This window comes from Microtus ochrogaster, chromosome 19, assembly GCF_000317375.1.
Source record: "Microtus ochrogaster isolate Prairie Vole_2 chromosome 19, MicOch1.0, whole genome shotgun sequence".
NCBI lineage: Eukaryota > Metazoa > Chordata > Mammalia > Rodentia > Cricetidae > Microtus > Microtus ochrogaster.
Genome location: NC_022021.1, coordinates 59,212,248 through 59,222,922, shown reverse-complemented (window position 1 = coordinate 59,222,922; position 10,675 = coordinate 59,212,248). Strand labels below are relative to the sequence as shown.

The window sequence follows — 10,675 nt, the reverse complement described above, 5'->3', positions numbered from 1 at the left end:
CAAGAAGTAAAATCAACTCTTTCAGGGAAAAATAGTCTCTTGAACAAACTAATGCTGGGATAATTGAACATTCACAAACAAAAGATGAAAATGACCCCTCCCTCAACCATGCACCCAATGTCACTCAAGCCAGGAGCTGGAAAAACGGCACAGCAGTTAGCAGCACACATGGCTCTTACAGAGGATCTGGTTCAGTGCTCAGCATCTCACAAATGCCTCCAGTTCCAGAAGACCCAATGTCCTCTTTTAGATACACAGACATACACATATACATACAATTATAAAGCTAATATAAATATTGAAAGAAAAAACTGAAAGTATAACAAAAACATTAATAATGGGTTTAAATATTAGAACAAAGCAGATGACCACACTCAAGAAAATGTAGATAGGGATGGACAACGGTGGCACGCCTTTGATCTCGGCACTCGGGAGGCAGAAGCAGGTGCATCTCTGTTGAGTTCAAGGCCACGGTGCTCTACAGAGAGAGTTCCAGGACAGCTATGGCTACACAGAGAAACCTTATCTTGAAGGAAGGAAGAAAGGAAGGAAGGGAGGGAGGGAGGGAGGGAGGGAGAGAGAGAGAGAGAGAGAGAGAGAGAGAGAGAGAGAAGGTAAATGGAAGCCCCTACAATCTTGGGTTAGTGGATGACTCTCTAAATATGACGTCCAAGGCACAAATGATAAAGAGGTCTGATTGGTGGAATTTCACCACAAAGTAAGAACTTTACACTTCAAAGTGCAGCTGCAAGAAAAAGAAGAGACAGTCACAGATGTGGAGAAAATATTCACAAATCCTACTGACTATGAGGAATTTGTATTTGGAATATTTGAAGAATGCTTCCTTCATTAATAAAAAGTAATTTTAAAACAGGCAAAGGATGTAAATCGACATTTCGGCAAAGACATATGAATGACACATGAGAAGCTCAACATCACTAGTCAAAGGAGAAATGCAAATCAAAACCGCAACGAGATGCTATTTCACACCCACTACAAAAGAAATTATCAAAAGAGTAACCATATTAGCAATGGTGCAGATAAGTTAGAGCCCTTGTTGTGTACTGCGGAAAGTCTAACGTGGTGCCTTCACTTCAGAAAAATCGCTTTAAAGTTCCTAAGCAGCTAAACCCTCAGTTACTATGCAATTATTCAGTTACTTGGTAATGTGCTAATGGCGCAGACCCTCAAAAAGTGAAAACAGGAGTTCACATTTAAAAACTATACACTTGTTCAATCACTCAAGAGTAGGAAGAGCCAAGTACCCACCAACTAATGAATGAATAAGCAAAACCTGGTTTACCTATATAGTGAAATATTATTGGCAATAAAATACTGGCAGGCATTACAATATGAATTCTCAAAGCATTGTACTAAGTGAAAACAATTAGTTGCAACAGAATCAAAAAAAAAAGACTCCTTTATGTTATATTATGACGCTTACCTGAAATGCCCAGAACAGATAAATCTATGGAGACAGAAAGTAGATTAGAGGGGACCTGATGGAGCATAAAGGGTTTGTGGGGGAAATAAAAATGTCTTACAGTCAGATTGTAATGGTGACTATACAACTCTGGAAGAATGCATTAAATGAGGGGCATAACAGTGCATGAATTACAGCTTACCAAGCAATTAAAAGCCGAACTAAATGGAGAAACCATGCCCACAGTTACTTAGAGTCAGGGACCAGCCCAGTCACAAACCATTTCTCATACCGGGGTGGAGGTGTGGAAAGAAAATACAACTCACAAGGCTGTATCGGGAGGGCGTTTCAGTAATCCTTCAAGAGATCCTGAAAATCACCAGGTTTAGTCTCCAAACAGCTTTTATATCAAAATATAAACTGAGGGGGAAGTTCATTAGCATTCTCTTTCCTAGGTTGTGGTTGGGGGTGGGGGGGAGATTACTTAGGTCATGTCTTTCTTATCTATGACTAGTTTGTCACATAGACTGAAAAACACCTCCTAAGTTACAATAGAAGGAGCAGAATGACATTAGCATATCCTAACCAGTTGCTTAGGGTGGCATCCGGCTGTCTCACTATCAAAAGGCTAGGTGACCACCTTCTGTGTGGCAGGTGCAACTTGTGCCTTGAAGGTTACTCAGAATTCTGAACCACCAGACAATGTAGGAACATAGGCCTGTAAAATTCGAGCCCTACAATTTAGAAACAAAATTTACACTGTCTCCTTTATCACTTGGTGCAAGTGTGACTTTGAAAAAAAAAGTGAGAAGAGAACTCTTCGCCAAAACCAGAAACATGGTGTCTCACTGCTGTTACTGAAAATGATAAACCCTGGTACACACTGAGATCTGGGAAAAAGAACCACAGGTGTCTTAGCAGGGGTCCTTTCTAACATCACTCACCGGGTCTGAAGTCACGAGAGTGTTAACTGTGGGGCTGTGTGGTTTAACACCAGTTGTCCTAGTGAAACATATGGCTATGGGCCTCACTGTCAAGACCACTTCCTCGGCTCAGACAGAGAGCTCAAGACATTCTTCTAGAAACCAAGCCAGCACTGTCCTCCCAAGACTGGACATGTGTTTGTCTGTTTTAGGAAAGCAACATATCCCAGTGTTGGAACAAAACAACCTAGCTTCTGTTTTTCTTTGAAATGGAAGCAGGAACTTCTGTTCGTAAATCTTCCTCTGCACCTTCACTTAGGTTTTTCTTATCAACCCTTAAAACCCAAGAAAATAGCTAAAAAGAAATGTGTCTGGTGACCAATTTTAGAACATTTTTTAAAAACTCCGTGTGTGTGTGTGTGTGTGTGTGTACACGTGTGTGTGTACACGTGTGTGCATATATGTGAAGAGATGGGAGGTTGACCCTGGTCATCTTCCTCAAGCACTTTCCACTATTCTTTGAGACAGGGTCTCTCACTAAACCTACAGCTAGATCTCCCTGTCTTCCTTTCCAGTTTTGGGATTACGAGCACCCACTGTTGCACCCAAATTGTTAAGTACGTTCTGGGGGTTCATGCTTGAGTCCTCGTGTTTATATGACAAGCACTTGACCATCTGGTACACCTCCTTGACACCTAAAACTCCACAGCCTCCTCCCCACCATGCTCCCCTTCCAGTCCCTCTCACCCATGCCCCTCCTGCCACCCCGCATTCCCCTCCACTTCAGCCTCCATCCAGAAAAGGGCAGGTCTCCTATGAGTGTCAATAAAATGTAGCATATCAATTTGCAGTAAGACAAAGCACCTCCCTTTAAGGCTGGACAGGAGATCCAGTGTGAGAAGAAGTGTCCCAAAAGCCAGTAAAAGAGTCAAGAGACTGCTCCTGTTCCTACTATTAGGAGTCCCACAAGGGGACCAAGTTCCACAACTGTAGCATATAAAGAGGGCCTAGGTTAGTCTCATGCATGCTCCCTGGTTGTGGTTCAGTCTCTGTGAGCCCCTATGAGCTCAGGTTAGTTGATTGTGTGTGAGCCTTACCATGGTGTCCTTGACCCATCTGGATGCTACACTCTTCCCTCCTCCTCTTCCTCCACAGGATTCCTGAAGTCCACCTAATGTGCCTGCAGGTCTCTGTACCTGCCTCCATCAGTTAGTAGATGAGGCCTCTCTGATGACAATCTGGTCACAGGAGAGGCTAGTTCAGGCTACTTATCCGCTATTGCTAGGAGTCTAAACTGGGGTCCTCCGCATACACTCCTGGAAGATTCCCCTGAGCCAGGCCTCTGTCCAGCCCCAAAATGCCCCCTCTCAGTACATCCCCCCAACCCGGTGCCTCCCCTATCTGATCGCTCATGTAAAACTCTGATTTTGAAGTTTTCACAGGGCTTCTACTAATGGATACTGACAGTAATATTGCAGGTGATGAGACTATTCCAACCGAGTCATTTCTAGTCCCTTCTTATGAACTATATTCTAACAGCAACAAGGTTCCCATCCCCTCAGCTATCAGGTAGGAGGACAGGGCCCTCCCCACCCCTCAGCATTCACACAGTCAAACACGCACATCCTCCTCCCCATTCCCCAGCCCCTCCCCACCCCTGATGAGGGATCATGTCTGCTTTCCTCTTGTTTAGTTTCATTTTCCAACTCTACACCTAGAAATTTGAAAGAGAAGAAGTAAAACCACATCCTTTGTACTCTCATATATATAGTGGAAAGAAACAAACACAGAGTTCCGTGTTGATTGATGTGGGGAGAGCCACAATGAAGACCTTCTGTGCTCCCTGGGTGTCTTCTCTTGCTGCTGTTGTTTTCCTTCTGCTAATTCCTGAAGGTAAGACAGGCTCATGCCATTTCCATTATAACCATTATAGAGTGGATTTTTGTGATGCCTTAACAATGGTGCCTTATTTATAATATTATTATAATAGCTATTTATAGAATACCCAAAGCTTGGGGGTGGTTAGCATTTGCCTTATAATCAAATTCATTTTAGAAGAAAAAATATTTATTTGTAATTTCTTTCCAAAGATTAACAAAACCACCAATTGGTGATGGCTGCCAATTTATAGCTTAAATTTTGCTTTAAAAGATAATGAGAAAATGAGCAAACAAATGAATGAAATGCCCTTGAGTTGGGAAATCAAGCTCTCGCTTTCAAGGAAGGAGGTAGTGGTGGGGCTTCTGTTCTTTCTCCAATATTATACAGACAGCTTTGAAAAGCTAAGCTGAGTCAGAGCTAGACATTGGCAGAAGCCAATGAGGACAGGTAGGTGCTTCTCGCTAGTTCTCTTTGTTAATGTTTGCCTGACAAGTCTTCAGGACTCTGAGGAATACTTCTCACTGATTCCTCAGGAGAACTGTATTTTCTTTTTGGCTGCTCCTTCCACTTAGTAAGTAGTGACCAATATTCCTGTCTGAGTGGACGCAGCATGCACCCATGGGGACGCCATCGCATCTCTTGCCCTAACACTGGGAGAGCTTCTCCAGGTTCCCTGAAGAACCCGCCAGGAGAAAATGGGGGGAAAGGGAGGAAATAGCTGGCAAACACAGAGGCAGCCATGATTTCTCCTAGGACCCATAAGCTTTTAGAGGTAGAAGTGGAGGGCAGGAAGTCCAAAAGAAGTTCCAGAGGCAGTTTTACACCAGGCAATGAAGGGAATTTTAAAACAAGGTTGAAGATGTTTGGGAACGAAACTGGTCACAAGACCAGCACAGCACAGCCCACAGTCAGAGAGCACTCAGTGATATTAAATCTCCCAAACCATGAGATTAAAGCAGATTTTCTTCTTCTCTCTTTCTTTCTGATCGAATTTTGTCTTTTTAAATCCAATTATATATGTTCTTCAAGGGAAAGCATAAAAGCAGCTTTTTTCCTATTACACTTTGTTTTCTGTGTTCAGAAAGAGCTGTGTGGACCCCAAAAGGGAAGAAACAAGAAAGCAATGCTTCATGTTTGGGACTAGTCGGAATAATCTGGAAGACTTTTTAAACACAGAGTCTGAACATTACAGAGCTCCTGCCTCAGGCATTCTCCTAAGTCTGATTCTAAATGGGGGCGCTTTGGTGGTCTTTAAACTCTTTCCCCTGCTCTCACCCTTACCACACCCCTTTTCAAGTCTGGTTAGTGGCAGACCTGGCCTTGTGCTCAGGCGAGTACTCAGACACAAAGCTTTGCCAAAGAGAATGCTCTCGAATTCACAATCCCCGGTATCCACAGACACTCCTTTATAGTCTAGCTTTGTAAGAGTCACCCCAAGGAAACTTGGGATGAAGCCAAACTCTTTTGGTTCTGTACAAGTCTATTTCTAGAGCCTGAAATTCTGCCTTCCCCATTCCCTTATGGAAAGTGGATCGTGTACCTTCTTTCCCTGGCTCTCGCCCTCCTCAACCTATCACTGACACTTGTGAATTTGGCAATTAGTTTGACTTATTTGTAGAATAAGAAGTGTTGATTCCCTACTCAAGAAACCATAACTCTCGGCCAACAGTCAGAGGGTTTTAGGAGAATGCACGAATATCTTGTGTAGCAGTTGAAAAAAATGGAAACTCTGCCCCAAGGACACAGAGCCTCTCCACTGCCGTGCGCACTTGTCTTGTGCCTATGTGTGTCTCTGCCTTCTAACCATGGCTACCATCCTGGTCCAGCTCACGCAAGTTTGAATAAGGTAGATTATATAGCTATAGCACCTCTACTCCTTTTCTCTCTACTCATTATAGCTCACTTGAAAGGGTTTAAACCACAGCATGTTTTGTCCGAAGACTGAAGCAGAACCTCGGGTGTGACCAGTGTTGTTCTCTCCACTGGCGAATGAGAGTAGTGCTCTTCATACCTGAAGTCTCACCAAATGAGCCAAGTCTTCATTGATACAATGGGTCTCAGATACAAGGCAGAGGCATCAATTTGTATGCTGTGTTTTTGCAAGGCCTCTGAGTGGAAGGGGAAAGTAACAAGCTTCTATAATCCATTCCCATTCCTCTTCTCCAGTTAATACTCATCCAGAAGGGAGTAGGGCCAGGGAGGGCTACATCGACGCCAGCAACTCCCCCAGAACTGCTAGCGCTATTGACCACTGCACAGCTCTCTGCCCTTGGCAAAGCCTGAGCTCTGAAGCTACAACTATAACTGATTTCCAGCAGAATAGTTTCTGGAACACCAGTGATGGACCTCTATGGATGTGATAGCAGGGACTTCTCAGGAGCCCCAAAGGGTCAAGACATAGGGTCAGACATCGGAAGGTCTACATAGAGGAAAAGAGAAGGGTAAACACGGGTGATACCAAATTTCCACCAAATTCAAAAGGCATGCCTTGTCCCAGAAATATGGCTTTCCTGAGGAGCTATTTGGAGTGGGCACTGACCTGAGTTGCCTTTTTCTATTGACCAGGTGGCTGTGTAAGAATCATTGGAGGAGATACAGTGGTTCCTCATTCAAGACCTTACATGGTCCTACTTAAACTTGGTAAAAAAGGCATCTGCGGTGGCGCTTTGGTTGCAAAAGACTGGGTGTTGACTGCTGCCCATTGTACCACGTAAGTTTTTTGGGTTAAAGTTTTGTAGAAATAGTCTAATGAGGAGAAACAATAACAATAAAAAGGCCACATCTCGCTAATACATGGGAAAGTCATTAATTTTGTCATATATAAGTGAAGTCTTTGGCAAGTCACATTGATCTGAAAGGAAGTGAAGCCCAGATTTGTCACAAGGAGCCAAGTCAATGAGAACATAGTGTCTGAGAGCTCTGTCTGAAGGTCCCCACTAAAAAGAAAAAAGAAAAACAGAGATCATAGGCTTGGCGGACAGAGGAAGGTAGAAGTGGACCTGGGAGAAAATAGGGGAAGAACGGGAATGAATGCATATGATCAAAATACATCACATAAGAGATATTTTTAAAGAAAAGAAAGATAATAAATGGGTTTGTTAAGTGGAACTAAAATCACTTTGGCTATTTTATAAAGGGAGGCGCACTCCCGAGAATGAATAAGCTAGTGAACTGGGATAAGGCAAAAATACCAGTGGGCCACTAGACCCCTGACCCTATGTGGGTCATTACACAGTGCCCATCTCTCCAGTTTCTCTAGAGCATATTCCATTTGCTTGGTGAAGCCCATGTGGAGAAGGGTTTCTGGTCCTTCCCTGCTGAATGGCTTCTTTCATCTCCAGTGCCTATGCTCCTACCACAACGCTACATGGGCAACATGAGTTCCATCTAATTGAAGCTAACTAAAATTACAAATTTACTTCTTTGGTCATGCACCAAAGTCCTAGCAGCTACATGTGGCTTGTGGCTATTGGCCATGAAATTTATAAAGCATGGTATTATCAGAGCATGCTCTGAAATGTATAGTCATGATGTCTTATGTGAGACTAGCCTCAGCTGGTACGGTGGAGAAAAGGCAATGTGAGGATTGCTCAGTTTGGTGTATAATGGGCTGTGAATGACAAGAACCATAAGCATAAACACACTGGGAAATACCTGCACCCTGTGTGGCATGCACGTGGGATCCCTGGCTAAGCCCTCTGCTTCTGGAAGCTTTCCTATCTGAGATTGCTCTCTTACCAAGAGATCTGCCAGGAGCTGCTTCCTAGCCACCAGCTGCCTTTGTTTCCTGCGTCTGGTTCTCCTGGGAGCTTTGCTTTTCAGGGATTTGCAGCCTAATCCTCTACCAAAGCTAGTCTGGGAGAGGAAAGAGTGGAAACAAACCCAAGATTTGGATTTGCTGCCATGAACTTCTCTCATTTGATTTTTCCTTAAACCTCGGATATCTTGTTATAAATAAGCTGTTGGAATAACAAGTGTGATGGTTCAAACATCATTTGTCCCCTCAAAAGTTCATTTGCTGGAAGTTTGGTCCTTATGGTAACCACACTGAGAGGTGATTGGAACCCTTCATAGATCATGGGGGCTCCATTTTGGTGACAGGGTGAATGTGGGCTTCAGAGTTAGTCAGTTGCCATGAAGGGTATCTTGGTATAAATCAAGCTCAGTTTCTGGTCACTCTTGCTTCCTCTGTCACTCAGATGATCCTCTTCACACATCCTCATCCCTCCCACTTTTCCACCATGAGCTGATGTGTCCTAAGTCCCTCATGAGAAGCCCAACAGATGCTGACACCGAGCTCTTGAACTCCGAAACTGTGAGCCAAAGGAAACCTCCGTTATTTCTAACACATCCAGCCCCGGGTGTTTTGTTAAAGCTTCATAAATATAAGACAGAAATGATAACAGATTCATAAAAATCTTACCCTACAAGGCAGGCATATTCTTCCAAGCTACAAAATTTCTCCAAAATCAGCATTTACATCAATGGCATATTGAAACTGTTCAACACATATTACAACCAGTTCCTGATTAAACTAATAACTAGTATTGTGTCTATTACAGGAAAACAAGTTACCAGGTCATTCTTGGAGCTCACTCAAAAGACAAGGATGAGCCAGAAAAACAGATATTATCTGTCAAGAAAGCATTTCCGTATCCATGCTTTGACAACCATACACATGAGGGTGATCTGCAGCTTTTGTGGGTATGTACCTTGGGTGGTCTGTTTCAGTCACAGAACCTTTGAAAGTCTCACCACTTACATGAAGGTATGTTCCTAGTTCCCCACCTGGTACAAACAAGGGAGCCCCACAGGGAGAGGTAAGAAGTTCAAACATTAATATTCATTGCAGTCGGCATTTTCATTGGGCCACTAACCAGCTCCCAAATAAAGACATGGAGACTAATTATTAATTATGAATGCTCAGCCTTAGCTTATGCTTGTCCCACTAGCTCTTCTAAGTTAATTTACCCTGTTTTTCTTCATCTACATTTTGCCTCAGAGCTTTTTACCTTTCTTTCATTCTGTTTCATTTCATCCATGTCCCACTTTCCTGCTTCCTCTATGTCTGTACGCTGACCTCTGGCGTCTCCCTGGTGTCTCTTTTTCTTTTTCACTAGAGCCCAAATTCCTCCTCCTACTTACTCTCTCTTCCCAGAAGTCCCACCTATACCTCCTCTCTCGCTGTTGCCTGTTCAACTTTTTATTAGACCAATTGGGTGTGTTAGGCAGGCAAGGTAAAACAGCAACACATCTTTGCATAGCTAAACAAATATTCTGCAACAACTTATCTCATACTCTTAACTGTTTATGTTTGTCTTCCTACAGCTAAACAAAAAAGCAACAATTAACAAAAATGTGGCTATCCTTGCCCTGCCTGAAAAGGGGGATGATGTGAAACCAGGAACCAGATGCCAAGTTGCAGGATGGGGGAGAGTTAATAATAAATCACCTCCCTCTGAAACTCTGAGAGAAGTCAACATTACTGTCATAGACAGAAAAATCTGCAATGATGAAAAGCACTACAATTTTAATCCTGTAATTGGACTAAATATGATTTGTGCAGGAAACCTCCATGGTGGAAAGGACTCATGCGAAGTAAGTGAGAGTGTGTTAGCTATTGGAGCAAGGCACATGAGTGTAAGTGGTGTGAGGTTAAGCTTGGTCTCATCAGGGAACTGGATTCTACAGTTTCCTACTCTGATGAGACAGGGAGTCTCACTATATAGCTCTGGCTGCCCTGGAACTCACTACATAGATCAGGCTGGACTGGAACGCACAGAGATCCGCCTGCCTCTTTCTCCCAAGTGCTGGAATTAAAGGCCTGTAGCACCACATCCAGCCTTCTACTGTGCTTTCTGAAATTGGATAAGATCTAGGTGAATATAATCCCAGAGAACCTAGATAACAATGAGGACCCTAAGATCCATGGATCTAATCTACATGGGAAGTAGAAAAAGACAAGATCTCCTGAGTAAATTGGGAGCATGGGGACCATGGGAGAGGGTTGAAGGGGAGGGGAGGAGCAGGGAGGAGAGTGGAGAAAAATGCAGAGCTCAATAAAATCAATTTTAAAAAAGATAAAGGTGAATAAAATTCCAAATTCTCAATTCCAAAGAATCAGTAAAAGTAATAATCCACTACTAGAAAAGGACCATGGGTGACCTACTACATTGACTTTGTTTCACAGATTAAGAAACAAAACAAACAAAACACTTAGAAGAAATGGTGGGGATATTTCTCAGTCTTCATGTTACCATATACAGAGACTAACAAGATACATAAAATTCTAAAGAGCTGCCAGGCGGTGGTGGCGCACGCCTTTAATCCCAGCACTTGGGAGGCAGAGGCAGGAGGATCTCTGTGAGTTCGAGACCAGCCTGGTCTACAAGAGCTAGTTCCAGGACAGGCTCCAAAACCACAGAGAAACCCTGTCTCGAAAAACCAA

At 43.3% G+C, this 10,675-nt stretch overlaps 1 protein-coding gene across 1 annotated transcript in view; it reads left to right on the top strand.

The window, feature by feature from the left end:
• The first annotated feature begins 4,169 nt into the window (after positions 1 to 4,169).
• LOC101990435 (granzyme A-like) overlaps positions 4,170 to 10,675 on the top strand; it is a 7,849-nt gene continuing 1,343 nt past the window's right edge. Inside the window, exons 1-4 of the mRNA XM_005356811.2 lie at positions 4,170 to 4,239; positions 6,793 to 6,937; positions 8,790 to 8,931; positions 9,556 to 9,825. Of these exons, the coding sequence (XP_005356868.1) occupies positions 4,170 to 4,239; positions 6,793 to 6,937; positions 8,790 to 8,931; positions 9,556 to 9,825 (627 nt within the window). The remainder of the gene's footprint in view (positions 4,240 to 6,792; positions 6,938 to 8,789; positions 8,932 to 9,555; positions 9,826 to 10,675) is intronic.